General features: G+C 55.5%; 6 protein-coding genes across 6 annotated transcripts; 3 read left to right on the top strand and 3 right to left on the bottom strand.

Annotated features, from left to right (window-relative positions):
• Nucleotides 1-1,420: 1,420 nt before the first annotated feature.
• HMPREF1541_04176 (uncharacterized protein) lies at nt 1,421-2,336 on the top strand (the record flags this gene model as incomplete). Its single annotated transcript, XM_008718522.1, has 2 exons — nt 1,421-1,897; nt 2,046-2,336. 2 exons carry the CDS (start codon nt 1,421-1,423, stop codon nt 2,334-2,336), a joined length of 768 nt encoding a protein of 255 aa, XP_008716744.1.
• Nucleotides 2,337-2,859: 523 nt separating this feature from the next.
• HMPREF1541_04175 (uncharacterized protein) lies at nt 2,860-3,734 on the bottom strand (the record flags this gene model as incomplete). Its single annotated transcript, XM_008718521.1, has 3 exons — nt 2,860-3,219; nt 3,272-3,573; nt 3,656-3,734. 3 exons carry the CDS (start codon nt 3,732-3,734, stop codon nt 2,860-2,862), a joined length of 741 nt encoding a protein of 246 aa, XP_008716743.1.
• A 1,081-nt stretch (nt 3,735-4,815) lies between these two features.
• On the top strand, nt 4,816-6,256 carry HMPREF1541_04174 (uncharacterized protein; the record flags this gene model as incomplete). The annotated part of the gene is made up of 2 exons (XM_008718520.1): nt 4,816-4,988; nt 5,044-6,256. The coding sequence occupies 2 exons, from the start codon at nt 4,816-4,818 to the stop codon at nt 6,254-6,256; spliced, it is 1,386 nt and encodes a 461-aa protein (XP_008716742.1).
• A 1,850-nt stretch (nt 6,257-8,106) lies between these two features.
• HMPREF1541_04173 (calcium/proton exchanger) lies at nt 8,107-9,992 on the bottom strand (the record flags this gene model as incomplete). Its single annotated transcript, XM_008718519.1, has 2 exons — nt 8,107-9,941; nt 9,989-9,992. The coding sequence occupies 2 exons, from the start codon at nt 9,990-9,992 to the stop codon at nt 8,107-8,109; spliced, it is 1,839 nt and encodes a 612-aa protein (XP_008716741.1).
• A 1,892-nt stretch (nt 9,993-11,884) lies between these two features.
• HMPREF1541_04172 (uncharacterized protein) lies at nt 11,885-14,252 on the top strand (the record flags this gene model as incomplete). Its single annotated transcript, XM_008718518.1, has 2 exons — nt 11,885-12,242; nt 12,319-14,252. The coding sequence occupies 2 exons, from the start codon at nt 11,885-11,887 to the stop codon at nt 14,250-14,252; spliced, it is 2,292 nt and encodes a 763-aa protein (XP_008716740.1).
• Nucleotides 14,253-15,091: 839 nt separating this feature from the next.
• HMPREF1541_04171 (uncharacterized protein) lies at nt 15,092-15,667 on the bottom strand (the record flags this gene model as incomplete). Its single annotated transcript, XM_008718517.1, has 5 exons — nt 15,092-15,117; nt 15,164-15,229; nt 15,280-15,430; nt 15,553-15,567; nt 15,620-15,667. The coding sequence occupies 5 exons, from the start codon at nt 15,665-15,667 to the stop codon at nt 15,092-15,094; spliced, it is 306 nt and encodes a 101-aa protein (XP_008716739.1).
• Nucleotides 15,668-15,980: the final 313 nt, after the last annotated feature.

Raw genomic sequence — 15,980 nt, 5'->3', positions numbered from 1 at the left:
CTGATGTATCTACAGCTTGGTCAGTGGTACGAAAGCGGTGTATGACTGAGAAAGAGGATCCATGGGCGTCTGCCGAATATGAAATAGAAGTCTAAGAGGCGTCGGTGTTGGAGAAGTGCACAAGACAACACGGCCCAAGACTCAATGGATGCTGCCGTCCCAGCCACTAGTGCGCGAAAATTGTCGTTGTGCAGACGGGAGGTGACACCATCCCGCGCCTTTTGATCGTGTCGTGGGGTTTGGAGAATCAATCGGGGGAGAAATCCGCGTACAGATCCCCACTTGGGAGGGATGGTGCTTTGCAGGCTGCACGGCCGATGCTCAAAGCAGCATAGGAGGCTGCCGCATTGAAAGTGGCCGGCAAGTACATGGCAGAGGGTGGTCACCAGGCCGACCAGGCATGTCTTGGGAAGGCAGCATTCGCGGTCAGATGAGTGATCCGCAGTCGGGCACACCCTGCGCTTCTTACGTTGGTGGTGGCGAGTCCATGCCAGGGTCAGACTAAATGCCTCGGATATTTGGACCTGGGAGTGGCGGTGACAGTGCCTGGACAGCTTTGGAGGCGCTGCAAGCCTCAAGGAGGCTGTTTTGCGTGCAGTGGCTACACCGAGGCAGCCGGGTAGATGTGCCTACACAGTGGGGAATCCAGTTAAATTGACCGCGAAGGCCTCGTTCAGTGAGTGGGAATGGGATATTGCGAAGAGGAGAGGCACAGCAGAGGCCGAAAATCGGTGCGGGAACATCCGTCTAAACGAAGTCCATGCGGCACCATGGTGCACGCCAGGCCGCGTGCTGTTGAGGCGGCCAAGAGGATGATAGAATGACTAAGCGGCGGTCGAATGCTTCGCCATGTCATAATTGAGTCGGTCGCCTGATGTTCGCTTGCGACATAGGCACCGGAGATGCGATGGTGGAAAAGTCCTATACCGAACACGCCTCTGGAAGTTCAACAAGAAATATAGCGCCAAGACGTCGCCGCAGGGCAGTCCATGGGCATATCCGCAAAGCAGGAGGCCATCTCCGGCCCCTGCATTACATTATAATCAACCTTAGAACAACCTTGTTACCCCTGCTCTCGTGCTGAACACCGCTGTAAATGACGATCTGACGTAAATTACCGACTTTTTTTACCCCATCAAAACCCTATCAACTTTTTTGACTATCGCCCTCGCTTCCGGTACGAGGCGTCGCCCATCCATTATCTCAACGCTGCAAGCCACGCCCCCACCGATCAGGCTATATTGCTTTTCGTGTCCGAAGCACTTGGTGCTACTTGCTCCGCTACACAACGTACGCAATCCCTGAGCTGCTGCACGCTCAGACCCCTTGTAGCCAAAACATCTCGGAACAACCATCCGGCCAGCACACACCATCTGCCTCTTCCCACCGCACGCCGCTCTCACACCACGCTCACCCTACCATGCCCTCCCCACCCATCCGCCTCGGCATACTCGAATGCGACACGCCCCTCCCCAACACCAAAGCCCGCTTCGGCGGCTACGGCGGCGTCTTCGAGTTCCTCCTCAAGCGCGGCGCCCGCGCCCTGCAGGACCCCCAGCTCAACCCGGACACAGCCCTGCAAATCACCAAGTGGCAGGTCGAGCAGGACCCGACGCGCTACCCGTCGCTGGACGACGTGGACGCCATCCTCATCACGGGCTCCAAGCACGACTCGTTCGCCGACAACCCCTGGACCAACACGCTGGTCGAGTACACGGCCAAGGTGCTGGCACAGGACCGCGTGCGCGTCATCGGCGTGTGTTTCGGGCACCAGATCGTCGCGCGGGCCATGGGGGTCGAGGTGGGGCGCAATGACGGCGGGTGGGAGGCGGCCGTGACGGAAGTGCAGCTGACCGCGAAGGGCAAGGAGATCTTTCGGACCAAGGGCGACAAGCTGGTACGTTTTTGATTTGGAACCCTCCATTTCACCCCTCTTGTATAGCCCAACTAGACCTAGAGTCGCGTCATCATCATCATCATCATCATCATCATCATCACCACCACCACAAGAGCGCAACCCGACTAACAAACACTGCTTGTGACAGGCCATCCACCAAATGCACCGCGACATCGTCTACCGCTACCCCCCGGGCGTCGAGTCGCTGGGCCACTCGCCCGTCTGCAAAGTGCAGGGCATGTACGCACCGCGGCGGCTGCTGACCGTGCAGGGCCACCCGGAGTTCAGCCAGGAGATCATGGACGAGATCCTGGACACGCGGCACAAGACGGGCATCTTTGACGACGCGGCCTACGACGCGCACATGAAGAAGGTGAATTTGGAGCATGATGGCGTTCTTGTCAGTCAGGCGTTTTTGAGGTTCTTGCTGGAGGATTGATGGGGGAGGGAACTTCGTGGGCTGGTGCAGAGGGCGAGGACGAAGCATGAGGAATGACTGCATGGCACGGCGCGTATAGATTTGTGTATGATGGATGCAATCTAGACTTTACTTCTTCATCTGAGCAGCAAGGCGACGTAAGGCAACCGTGCCAAGAAGTAACCTGATTGCCTCACTTGTAGCCCCTGCTTCGGTATGCTGCTCCGGGACAGCCCGTCGCCGCTCTGCTAGCGGCAATCTCGGTGCCCCCTTCGAACACTTCAGCGGAAATATCTTCAGCCTTTCGAGGTTGGCCTGGGCGGGTCGTTCTCGACGGCCCGGACGCAGGTCGTCCCCATGAAGATATGGCGCGTGGTCGAATATCTTCGGTATCAGGTCGACCGGTCGACCAGTGCCGTCATGCGGTGTGATGGTCTCGGATCCGGTGACTGCCGTGGCACCTGCGAGCACACAGCTTCGTCGCCCAGTGCGTGTCGGCGGCGCCAACTCAACTCGTTTGCCGTGAGGTACATTGTTAATAACCTCACGAGACCATCCGGTCAGCATCCGCGGCACCCTGGGGAATGCGGCCTTCGGCAAGGTCCTTCTCGATTCTCGCGATTTCTGCCAGACTGCGCGCATTCTTGATCAGCTCCTGCACCCGCTTCTTCTCACTGTCTGTAAGCTGAGTCCTCATGGCCTTGGCCGTGCTTGCGCCTTTTGTGGCGCCCGCAGACGAGTCCATGGCCTTGCTCTTCACTCCCCGCATTTTGGCAGCTAGTTCAGAAGGCTCAGCCTGAGTACCAAACAGCTCTTTCGCCTGCTCCCGCTCCACCTCGCGCACGCGCTGAAAATCGAGGAATCGAAGTGAGGGAATGAGCCATATTAGGTAAGATCTGTAATGCTACGGAAACGTCAGTCGGCGCCTCAACAGTAGTAAGTAGTATGTGGCTGACCTCTTTCTTCGTAACTGGGTTCTCCAGCAAACTGAGGTGTGTCAAGCCGTAGCATTTGCTCAGGCCGTCGAGATCACCCACTTCCTTGACGAGATTCGAGGTCAAGACCAGCGTCGTCAGACTCGGCAGCTGGTCGCCGATCCTCTTGTCCACATTCTGAATGCGGTTGCGCGCGCATAGCAAGGTATTTAGTCTGGGCGACAGTGGGAAATTGGAGAGGGTGGTGATATCGTTATCGGTAAAGTCGATGGCATCTTGGGGCCCAGCAACGCCGAGGTTTTCTATGGTTGGGATCTTGTGGCCTGTGGATGGGCAACAACAAAGTAGTGGTCAACTATGCTCTTATTCTCAAAGTGTAGCATCTGCTCTTTTCAGTGGACATACCTCGGAGATCAAGTTCGCGCTCCTTGAGCGGGTTCAGGTACGAAAGGGAACTGTTGATCAGGTCTGCAGTGAGCCGCATGGCTGCGTGAGGCTATGCGACTGCCACGATCGTGGGACGTGCAGGCGGGGTGACGCGTAGAGGGGGCGTCAACAGACTCGACAAAAAAGTTCAAGCAAGCGCGAACGGAAGGCACTTGAGATCGGTGCCGAGGGCGATCGTGCTTGACTACTGCTGGATAGGGTAGTGCCAATGTGGGAGGAGAGGAGATACAAGGGTGTTCCCTATCAGTAGTCCCTCATTTGTCGAACGATGTGCGTTGGTCATCTCTTTACAGAAAACCTGAGCACTGCCGCTTGACGAATCCGATCCGAAAATCGCCAAGACTGTGCCAAGGCCAGGCGGGAAAAAGGCAGCCGCAGAGCCGAACGCTCGGCCGTAGCCGCTTCCCAACTTCCCAACCATTCATTCACCAGTGGCACCACCACTCAGATCACTGTGCCAGCACAATCAAGACTTTGTTATCGAGTGATGTGTCTGGCGCAAGATTGGATCATTTACACAATGGTACTGACTAACGACGCACCCCAGACTTCATAGCGCGTTTAATATAGGGTTATGGCTTGAGTCACCGACGCTTCGTTGCCGTTCCTATAGGATTCCAGCCAGCTTATCACTTGGCAAATCCCGAGTCTCCACCCCTTCCAAAGATAACAGTCTTGGTCAAACAACGACAGCCCTTCATTTGCAGGAACCCCTACTGCGAGCCATGCTGAAGCTCGGACATGGTGAACGCCCATCTGGCGGCGGACTGTCTGCCGAGCCGTGTCGGCGTGGGACATGTCGAGTGACAGCCCCATCCTGAGCCATTGACCGCGTTGTGTGAGTCCTGGGCGCTTGTTTGAAAGAATGGGTGACCCCCAGCGACGGTAAAAGCGGATGGGGTCCTCGTTTGTTGTATAAGTACCACACCCCTGCTCGGCTCGCTTCGCCCTCTCTCCCTCTCGTGTGACCTTTTCTTCCGTCAACAGCAGCAGGTTTGCGCAGAGACACAGTCCAGAACCCATCATCATGTCTGAGGTGGGTCGCAGCATTCCCCTTAGCTGGCTTGCATCACTGACCACCACCACAGGCCGAAGTTATCCCCCCGAACCCTCGGGAGATGGACGTCAACGAGAACTTCGTGGGCCTCGAGTTCAATGCCGTCTACATCGGCATGTGCGCCTACCTGGTCTTCATGATCATTCCTGGCCTGGCCCTCCTCTACGGCGGTCTTGCGCGCAGACGCTCCGCCCTGTCAATGCTGTTCCTCGGATTAGCAGTCACAGCCGTAACGTACGCACAACTGCCCCTCACACCACTCCTCCACATCCGACTTACCGTATCATAGAACATTCCAATGGACCTTCTGGGGCTACTCCCTTGCCTATTCCGACACCGCCGGCCCCTTCATCGGCAACATGGACAAGTTTGGCCTGCGCACGGTCATGTCCGTACCCTCCGGCACCCTCCCTGAAATCACTTTCTGCCTGTACCAGCTCATGTTCTGCATCGTCACCGTCATGATCCTGGTCGGTGGAACTTTCGAGCGCGGACGCATCATCCCCACCCTCGTTTTCGCCTGGTGCTGGGCTACCATCGTCTACTGCCCCATTGCATGCTGGACCTGGAACGCAAACGGATGGCTGTACAACCTGCCCTCGCTCGACTATGCCGGCGGTGGCCCGGTCCACATCGCTTCTGGCTGCGGTGCGCTCGCATATGCCATCGCCCTGGGACCCCGTAAGTCCTACGGCCAGGCCCACCTCAGCAAGCCGCACAACATCAGCATGGTCTTTATTGGCACAATCCTGATCTGGTTCGGCTGGTTCGGTTTCAACGGAGGCTCCACTCTCAACTCCTCCGTCCGCTCCTACCTGGCTGCGTACAACACCAACATTGCCGCCTCCATGGGCGTGGTGGGTTGGGTTATCGTCGACATGATCCGGACCAAGGGCAAGTTCTCCGCTGCTGGCGCATGTGAAGGCGCCATTGCCGGCCTTGTCGGCATCACCCCCGCGGCCGGTTATGTTCAGATCTGGCTCGCGGCTGTCATTGGCCTGCTGACCGGTGCCGCCTGCGCAAGCCTGCACAACCTGAACAAATGGATCCGCGTGGACGAGGGTCTCGACGTCTTCAAGCTCCACGGCGTCGGCGGCATGGTCGGATCCTTCCTCACGGGTCTCTTCGCCACCAACGGGATCTCGCTGCTCGATGGCGCGACCGAGGCCCCTGGTGCCATCGATGGTGAAGGTGTCCAAGTCGCTCGTCAGCTCGCCGACATCGCCTCTGTGGCCTCGTACTCATTCGTCGTCTCCCTCATCCTCGCGTTCGCGCTGAAGTTCATCGGCCGATTCGTGCCCCTCATGGACATCCGCATCCACGAAGACGGCGAGCAAGAGGGCATTGATATGCACGAGTTCTTCGAGGAGGAGGTCGGTGACTGGTCCATCCTGTCGCACAATGCTCACCCACCCACACTGGAAGGCAACAAGGTGTCGGCCCCCAGCAGCCCGCCCAACGGGAAGATGGAAGATACCAAGCCTGTGAACACCACTGTTTAGAGCAACTTCACTGGCTGCAAAAGAGCGAGGCGAGTGTGAATATGATGACAATTAGATACCCCTGCGATGGAGAATGGTCAATGAGGGCCACTTGCTGCGCTTTGGTGGGATGACGCACATGTTGCGTTGTCCAGGACGGCGATGATGATTGGAAAGTTGTGCTGCGTTGCTTGCGATGCGACATCGCCACCATGGCGCAGGACACAAGATTAATAGAGCGCGCGAGGCAAAAGCACAACGGCTCCCTGTGACTGATGCCTTTGTCAGGCCTTCGGGCTGAAGAGATGATATCCTAGCTTAATACACAACCGTATACCCTAATTCAGTCGAAGCTCCGATGTCCGTACTCACAGCGGCATATATAACGCACGCTGATGACGACTAGGTCATGCCATGCCATGCCATCTCAGTAGAACAAAGCCGCGGTGAGGCAGAGCAGCGGGGACCCCGTCACAACGTAGAAAATGGCACTCAGGCTGAAAGCCCGGTATGTGGAGGGAGCGGGAGCGGAAGCGGAAGCGGAAGCACACCCTACCAAGCCCCTACCTCATATATATATGTCCATATAACTGTCCCGACCCAACCGACCCGAGCCCCTGCGTGCACGCCGTGTCAGCACTCAAATTCACCCTCTCTATCTCGCCAACGGCCGACATTCCCTCGAGCCTCTACCCCTCTCCGGTCCAATCCCGTACTCATCTTTTATCTTTTCCGTGACCGTCTTTTCCGTCTTATCTACTCACTGCGTACCGAACACGGGTCCCACCCGCCGTCCGGAGTACGGACGCCCCCCTGATCTGCAGTCTTTTGATTCCCGAACCAGTTGTACGGCGCGCTGAGGGGGGTGAGCCTGGCGAGGCAGGGGTGAGCACTAAGTCTTGCTTGCGCCGCTTGCGGCGCCCGGCATGCTACCGGACCAATTGCTCGTGGACTGTGTACTCGGTACTCTGCTGTGTGCTCTGTGCTGTGTGCTGTGTGCTGTGTATGAAGCGACACCTGTCCCGTTCACTGGCGCGCGGATGCCTTGGCTGCCTCCTGTTGGTGTGGCGTGTCGTGTCGTGATTGGTTAGGTAAACTGTATGTTGAGAGAGAACGAAAGTGCATCTGCCCGGCTTTTGGGGTAGGGGGGAAAGTGCCTCTGTCGAGTGTAGACTGTGGTACCATTTTGGGTCGGACGTGCCGCTCCGGCGTGATGGTACGGACGGGAGGGGGATGAGAATGCAGGGTTCACGTCTGCTGCGGGGGGGGCCTACGGGGAGCACAAGGACATGGTGAAGGACATGGTTGATGGGGATGTGCGGCGCGAGGGACGCATGGTCTGGGTGTAGTAGACCTTGTATCAACAACAGGCTGTGAGATGTGTGTGTTGTTCGCCTCAATCCAAAGGTGGTGTCCATGCGCTGGTAGCGCTGACGTGACACCGATTGTTCCACCCACACGTCTTGGGCACCTCCTCTGCAGCATTCAACTTTAATGGCAGGTAGATGGTCTGTCGAAGTGCATTACGTCTTGGGGACATCGGGCCTAAGCGGCGAGCAGCTCGGAGATACATCGCCCGTAGGAGGGCTCGAGTTACAGGTGTTGAAATCTGAAGGTATAGCCATTAGAATGTTTGTAGTCAAGAAGAAACTATCAAAAACCGCACGTCGTATTGTTGCCATGTGGCATAATGCCTTCTCCGGAGCGAAGCTGGGTATTCGAGATAGCGCCTCCAGCGCCCGTTGCTTTCATGTTGTAGCTGGATCCATTACTCCCGCGGCAATTATTCATTGATGTAATTCAAAACCATTCTTTGCCTCTTGCAAAGCCCTCGAAAGCACAATGAATGCCTGATCATGCAGGGCAATCGCTCAATTCGGGCGAGGTAGGATCTGCAGATTGGTTAGCTTAGAGACATTCGTCGGACGGCTGTGCGTTAAGAACTTACAGAACCAGGCAGCGACCGCAATGATGACATACAGCGTCATCAGTAATACCCCCTCCAACCAATGACTCTTGCCGTCCTGAATAAGGTAGTTCACCAGGAGGACCGACACGAACAGAACGGTGATCTGAAAGCCATCGAAGAAGAGCGTCATATCATCCTTGCCAATGATCCAGCCGAGCACCACCACAAGCGGAAGAACCAACAGAGCGATCTGCATGGACGAACCCACAGCGACACCAATGGCCAAATCCATCTTATCCTTGATGGCAACTGTTACGGCAGTGGCGTGTTCGGCAGCGTTTCCGACGATCGGGAGGAGGATTAGACCGACAAAGTTCTTGGAGATACCGCCACCGCAGGTGACTTCGTTGATGGAGTCGACAAGAAATTCGGCGTTCAGCGCGACTAGAACGGTAGATCCGCATAGAGTGAGAATGGCAACCAAGACAGACAAATTGGGCTCTTCAGGCCCTTCGTCTTCCTCCTCTTCTTCGGCTTCGCGAACCGCGTTTGATGAGACAGCGCCGTCGGCATCATGATGGCGGAATCTGTCGGGAACAAACGTGTTCTTCAATTTACCACCTACGTTTCGCGTCTCGGTCTTTTCGCTCACCTCGCTGAACATCTTGACGTGGGACTTGAGTTGGAAGAACAGGTAACAACCGTAGACGATGAGCAGCATGATGGCTGTACCGCGACTAAGATCTGCGACATGTGGTTTCGGATGGCTTGGATCACCGGATGCTTGCGACTGATCGCCAATGCGCGCGAATTCGTCGAAGGCAGTCGGAATGAGAAGTGAGCTGACCGAAAGAAATAAGAGAGAAGAGGCTGTTTGGGCGACAGTAATGTTGAAGTTTTGTTCCAGGCGATTCACTCCACCGAAGAAGAAACACATGCCCAAGACTAGGAGCAGATTTGAAAGCATACTGCCAATAAGGGACGTCTGCACAATCAAAGTCTGGTCCTTGACTAGGGCAATGATTGAGACAATCAGCTCGACGGCGTTGCCGAAAGATGCGTTCAGGAGACCACCAATGACTTCACCAGTCCGCAAAGCGATCTCTTCGGTGGCGTAGGAGAGCAAGGCGGCCAAGGGAATGATGGCGATGAAGTTGACGACGAAGATGGCGATAGGCTGGACTTTGGCGAAGTGAAGGGCGATTCCGACAGGACTAGCGATCAAGAGGATGTTGATCCAGGAGTTGAAGAGAACGGCGCGCAGTTGGTTGCCGACAGTAAACTTGTGATGCTTGTTGGCTTTGTCCTTGCCAGTGGAATCTCGGTCGGCCTCTTGGCTGTCGGACGTTGAGTGCTTGAAGATTCCGCCCAGAAGGCCCTTTCTACCGCCCTCACGACGCTTGAGGCCGTCCTGTTCGGAGGCTGAGCGGGTGCCACCGACTATCGCATCGCCGTTCTCGTGAGCCCCAGTCTTTTCCGGAGACGCTGAGAGTCCATTCACTTCATTAGTCGGGCTCGAAGATCGGGGAATGTCGATATCACCACCAGCATGGTGCTTCTCCTCTCTTATCGCAGTCGGACTGGTATCAGCGTGTTTCGGCGAGTGGCCAACTAGTTCATCTCTCCTCTGCTCGGTGCCCTGATCATTGTGCGTAGTGCGGACAGGTCGTAGGCCGTTCTCCTCGTCCCGTCTCGTTGACTTTGAGCTGTTGGAGCGATATTTGGCGAAAGGATTGAAGTTTCGATCTGAGCCATCACTGTAGTAGCCCGCCTGTTTTGCGCGATGCTTAATGCTGTCTGCAACACGTTTAGTATGGACTGAGGACTATGGCGCAACAACTTACGCATTGTTGCGATGTAAAGTTCCTGCTACGAGCAGGACGGGTAGCGATCGTTAGAACTGTGATATTTGCAAAGACGGGTCGGTGTGATCAAAATTGTGCCATCGAGAGCGACCGTAGGATGGACTACGGATGGCGCGACGTGACACGTTCAGTTCAGGTGCCAACTCCCAGACTTGAAACAAGTGGGCAAGCAGGCCGTTTTTTGACAGTGACGTCTGGATCCCTGGCGATTGGGTCGGGAAGATTGTAGAAAGGTTCACGGCAGGACATACTGTAATGCAAAACAGGGAAGGGGAAAGGTGAAGCGACATGACCTGTGTGTGGCATAGCCCCAATGGACAGACTTCAGAAGAATGCGAGCGAGAGTGGGCACTAGGAAGAGGTCGGCTTGGTGCCATTGTGTGTGGCTGTACCCAAGCGGCAAGGCCGCTGGCCATGGAGGATTGAGTTCGAAATGAGATTTCCGTGCCGCGCTTGAACTGATCAAACGTTCCGAGTCGTGTCTCGCGAAAGCTGAATCTGCATTGTCTGATGTCATCTCATGTGGCTAGTCTCCCGAATTGCATGTTGTTGTGGCTTGCTGCCGTACATCTTGTGGCTGTGTACGGAGCAGTGGCGACGGCGGTCTTGAACAGCTAGTGGCAGACACGGTATCGCTGGAGAAGCTGTGAGCTGGCAGCGTGACGTTAAAGCTGAAAAATGCTGGGGATAATCATTAGGCTTAGCAGTGCTAAGGGCCAACTTGGCGAGGCTTAAGGGCTGCGAAGCACGCCCAGAGAATCTTAATTTCGGGGTCCCCCAATCTGGAAAACCACAAGCGCTCCTTCCGGGTCCAACTACCTACACCCCCCGCAGCGTTGTGGTCGTCGCTGTTGTCGTCGCTGTTGATCAGGGCGACCATTGTTGCAAATGCCCGATAGTGGATGAGATCTTTACCATCTACCCGAACAAGCTTGATCAGTCTCTGCCATTGTCGAAAACGGCGGTAAGCAGGTCACCTTCGACCCCTCAGTTGGGTACAAGGACGACCACACCCGGATTAATCTCCTTGCCATCCTCAAGTGCCCATGCTCAAGTGCTCAAGTCCCTTGGCTCAGGGAATCATTCGATACGATTCTGATCGAAGAGGCACAAGGTGCAGATTGTTGTACAGCATCTATCGATCTTCGCGCTCTCTTTCAGCCATCGCGAGATTTCTGAATCTACAGACCACCAGAACCACCCTTGCTCCTCAGTCTGAAGCTCTGCGCCGAACAAAGCTGCGATGTCCTTGCCTACTTGCACCGAGTCTGTTCATGTTAGTGCCACTAGCTTCATTGTGCAATTTCTCTTGCAGATCCAAAACAAGCCTGAAACCAACGCCGCCTACTTGGCAAACACCATGGGAACCGGCAATCAGGATTGGCCATGATTCCCACCCACCGCTTGACTGAATCACGCCTGGTACTGACTGCTGTACGGAGTATGCTAACTCACTCCCACTAGTTCTCGACTTATGAGGTGTTTCGGAGCACTCGAGGAGTTATTTCGCTTCCCCAACTGGGGTTGTGCACTCCTTTTTCAGACCTCAGTCGCGCCCACTGTCGATCTATGTTTGCGCAACAGCACGCCCAGTGTTGTCCCACGGAGGACACTCTGTACAAGTAGCTCCTGGAGCAGACGCCAAGCTACGCCCTCAACCTCCTGTGTCTTCCACCGGTGCTCAAGACTGCTTCTCAACATTGGTGCAAGGCAATGTATGCTCATCACTGGATATTGCTTATGATAGTAAGGTGCAGGGCAACCTAGAATGCCGGACCGAGGCTCGGTATGGATTGGTTCAGGGAACGGCCATCGTACCGGCGCGCCGAAACTGATGACCTTGAGATGTCCTCTTATACGCCATCTGCACCCGAAATGTCCAAAGCTACGGCTTCTGAATCGACTCTAACACACCCGGGAATACACAAGTCTGAATCCAGATATCGTTTACTTGAATCATCGAGAAATCCTTCAACCCTCGACACTACCCATTCTCGATGGGCAGTCCGCTTCGAGGGCTGGCGTACCGGCGCCAGTACAGCTGCTACCCTGGCCTTGCTATCGCTCTTGATTAACTTTGGTGTGGTCATGTGGCTAGGGACAAAGCAGCCAGGCGGAGCTTTAGTTGAAGTGTATCATGGCTCATGTGGTACCGTGGCTAAAGTGGACGTCTGGGTGCACTTGGCCATCAACGTATTATCGACCCTCCTACTCGGAGGTTCAAACTACTGCAGTATGTTGCCTAGTACCTACGACTCGCGGGCACTCTGTCTGCATTTCACGTTGATGGACCTTGCTAACCAGTTCAGTGCAATGTCTGTGCGCACCCACCCGGGCTGAAATAGATCGAGCACATGCAAAAGGCAAATATCTCGACATTGGTGTCCCTAGTATACGCAACTTGTGGGCTATTCCAAGGTCCAAAGCCTTGCTGTGGTGGGCTCTTGGACTCTCGTCGATCCCTCTGCACCTGATGTACAACTCCAGCTTCTTCAAGTCTCTTGCCACTAACGATTACAACTACCTGATCGTTACCGAAGAGTTTGTTGGTGGAGCAACTTTCAACAACTCCTACTACGATGAATACGTACAGATGGTGACTGATCAACAAGAGTTGATAGGGACCCAGCGCGCAACATCTAGTGGTCCTGACTATTATCAAATCGTGGATGCGAAACGAATACAGACCGAATTACCTGAGTACAACAGAATTGATCCGGTTACCTGCCTGAAAAGCTATGCAAGCAGCTTTCTGAGCAACAAAAGACACCTGATCCTCGTGACGAGTGAAGTTACGATAGACCCCGATCCTCAGTACCAGACTGGATACTACACCCCGGGAGTCTATGGTACGGTGTTGGGGTCTTCAGTCAACGTCTCAACCAGAGCAGACGATCCACTTTTCTTCCAGGATGCTGAACCATTTGACATTGACTACCAATTCGATTGGATATGCTCCTCCGTACCAGACGCACCAACGGATTTGGACGCGACTTTTTCTGAGATCGTCGGACAATGCCCTCCAAGGTACAAGAAATGGCTTCCACAGATTGACAGATGGAAGCCCCTTGGTCAAAACATCGAATACTGTCTCAGCGAGCCCGTCCAGGAGCGATGTGCATACACGGCTAATGTTCCCATCATTGCTGTTGTCATTATCTCCAACTTCATCAAGCTCGTTGCGATGTATATAGTCGCCACACAGCTCCACGACAACCCTCTGATTACTATAGGCGACGCGATCGAGAGTTTCCTCGATACCCCAGATCCTTCAACCAAAGGAATGTGTCTGCTCTCCCGTCATCAGGTTAGACGCAAACTCTGGCCGGCGCGCGGCAGCAACGGTGACAACGACACCACCAATCTACGACCACTAGCTCTGCCCGCCTCTCTTCAGCGGCTTCAATGGGTCCACGCCGCCTCGCGAACCCGCTGGGCTACCACCACCGGCCTCCTCCTCGCCGCAATCGTGGTATCCCTCGGTCTCTTCGGCATGGCCATGAACGCCATCACCGACACCGGCGCGTCCATCGCCTCGCTCGGCCTCGGCCGCGTCGACGCCGCCGCCATCATCCAGAGCTGGAGCATCCAACGCATCACCTCACCCACCCGCCAGATCATGGCCGCCGTCCTCATCGCCAATCTGCCACAAACGATCCTGTCGTTCCTGTACCTGCAACTCAACGGCCTGCTGACCTCCATGTGGCTGGCCAGCGAGTACGCCGATTTCGCAAAGGAGCGCAAGACCCTGCGCGTCAGCAACGCCAAGGCTGGCCAACGCAGCACCCACTTCCTCCAGCTCCCCTACAAAGTGGCACTGCCGCTCATGACCATGTCCGGCCTGCTGCACTGGCTGCTTTCGCAGAGCATCTTCCTCGCCGTGGTCGCCGAGTACAACTCGAACGGGATCCTAGTCAATCGCGTCGCGGTGGCGAGCTGTGGTTTCAGCCCGCTGGCCATGCTGCTGACGGCGAGTATGGGTGTCGCGTTGGTGGTCGGCACGGGCCTGCTGGGGTGGTATCAACGCTTGAGTGGTGGAGGGATGCCGCTGGCGGGCAGCTGCAGCGCGGCGATTAGCGCGGCGTGTTGGCGGCCTGGTTGGGACGAGGGGGCGGCGAGGGGGAGTGTGCGCTGGGGCGTTGTGCCGGCCATGGAGTCGGCAGTCGGAGGGCAGATTGTACGACATTGCTGTTTTACTAGTGGGGACGTGGATGTTGTGAAGGCGGGAGGCCTGTATACCTGATCCCATGGACGCCGGTGCCGCGAGGCTGCTATAGACCGGCCTGGGACTTCTTGAACGATGAACTGAGCTGTGAGTCCAGAATCGGTCTGCTGCTCTCTATGTTGCGCTCGGCCTAGCCGACCGGGGGTCTTTTTTCTGTGAGCTAACAATGACCTTGTCATCTAAGTTGATGGCACAAAGCGATCGGTTGCTAGGGGTCGGCGAGCGCGTTCTCGTTACGGGCGCCCATGTACATAAGGTCTGTCACCTGATAATTCCGCTTGGGAGCCGGTGTCGCGCCTTCCTCCTGCTCGCCCTTGACTATGGATGGGGATTCACTGATCTTCGTCCTCGTCAGAGGAGAAACCATCGGTGATGGTCATTTGGTCGCGAGAGAGGAGCAGACATCGGGGGAGTACCGAGAAATGAAACGTCCACGATTCTTGGCGTTGTTCACGGAAAGCACCTGCGTAGTCTGTCCGACTTCACCTGTTGATCAGTTCCTCGCAGTTCTGCCTGACGGTCGTCTGTACCCGAGTTTGACTCGATACCAGCAAACAGTCGCAAAAAGCGACTTCTCGCGGGCAGGAAACCGAGACTTCGTCATTTCTTCAACAGATTGAGTCGCCTTAGGTCTTTGCAAGCGAAGGGACGTTTACTGCTGATGTTAGTTGTAGTGGCATGTCAGTTCGCGAAGCCTGGTAGAGGACGGATAACGTAGCCCATTCAAGAGCAGAAAGAAGAGCGAAATAGATGCTTGCAGGAAGAGGATCGGTTCAGGACATGGGGAAGGTAGGCCTGATATGCTAGCTCTTGCGGATAGCTATGTACACAATCAATGAGACAGTCTATGCTTGTGCTCAGTGAGCATTGTTCTTGTGATGTCCTGAAACCTGTTAGCGAAAGTGTCGATATCCTTCGCAAATACTTACTCAGGTGGAAATAGTATTCCATCGAGTATCCCAGGGCCATAATGCCGAAGATCGCGTGCCAGACAGCTATGGTTTGTTAGCATGTTGCCGGTGTCTCATCCATGTAGTTTACGTACGAGCTGCTGAAGAGTTCTTGCCCATGTATCTAGCTTGGTAGCGGCCGAGGAGACCCGATGGTTGGATGGCGGGGGCGGGGCCTTTGGGAAGCTGCTCGTAGAACTTGGCTATCCTGGCCATGCGAACGGCATCTTTTGCGGCGCCGAGGCCCTGTTAGATCGTCAGACGTTTGTTCAACATCGCAACATGTTCGGAAGCAAGGAGCTCCAGACTTGGCGTAGCTGGGGACCTCGGGAAGCTCGATCAGGGGACTGTCATGGTGTTGAACATACCTCTGGGCTGGCGACCTAGTGGGTAGTGTCAGTGATGTTTCTTGCGGGATTGGACAGGTAGTCCTACCTTCGGGGGGACGAGGGTTGAGACGGCTCGGCGGATGACGAACGACATGGTGAGAGCGCTGCGACTGTCAGAGGGAGCTCGAGAGGCACTGCGCGCTTTCGAGAAGGGAAAGCACTCACGAGAGGGAATGTCGTGCGTTGGAGTAGTAGGCGTCTGCGGCATCGACGAAACTTGAGGTCAGGGAGCTCCTCAACTTCGCAGTCTTGGCACGACAATGAGAGCCAATCAGAGGACGGTTGGAGTCCCACCTCCTTACGGTCCCTTCAGACGGCGACGATGGCCAGATATGTCTACTCACTTGCTTCTACTTCACATACGAGTCGTCTGGCCTCCCAAACTTGAATTTTAACTGCAAACACGT

This window comes from Cyphellophora europaea (genome assembly GCF_000365145.1).
Source record: "Cyphellophora europaea CBS 101466 unplaced genomic scaffold supercont1.3, whole genome shotgun sequence".
Classification (NCBI taxonomy): Eukaryota; Fungi; Ascomycota; class Eurotiomycetes; order Chaetothyriales; family Cyphellophoraceae; genus Cyphellophora; species Cyphellophora europaea.
The sequence above is the reverse complement of the archived record's forward strand: the minus strand, read 5'-3'. Positions and strand labels throughout refer to the sequence as shown.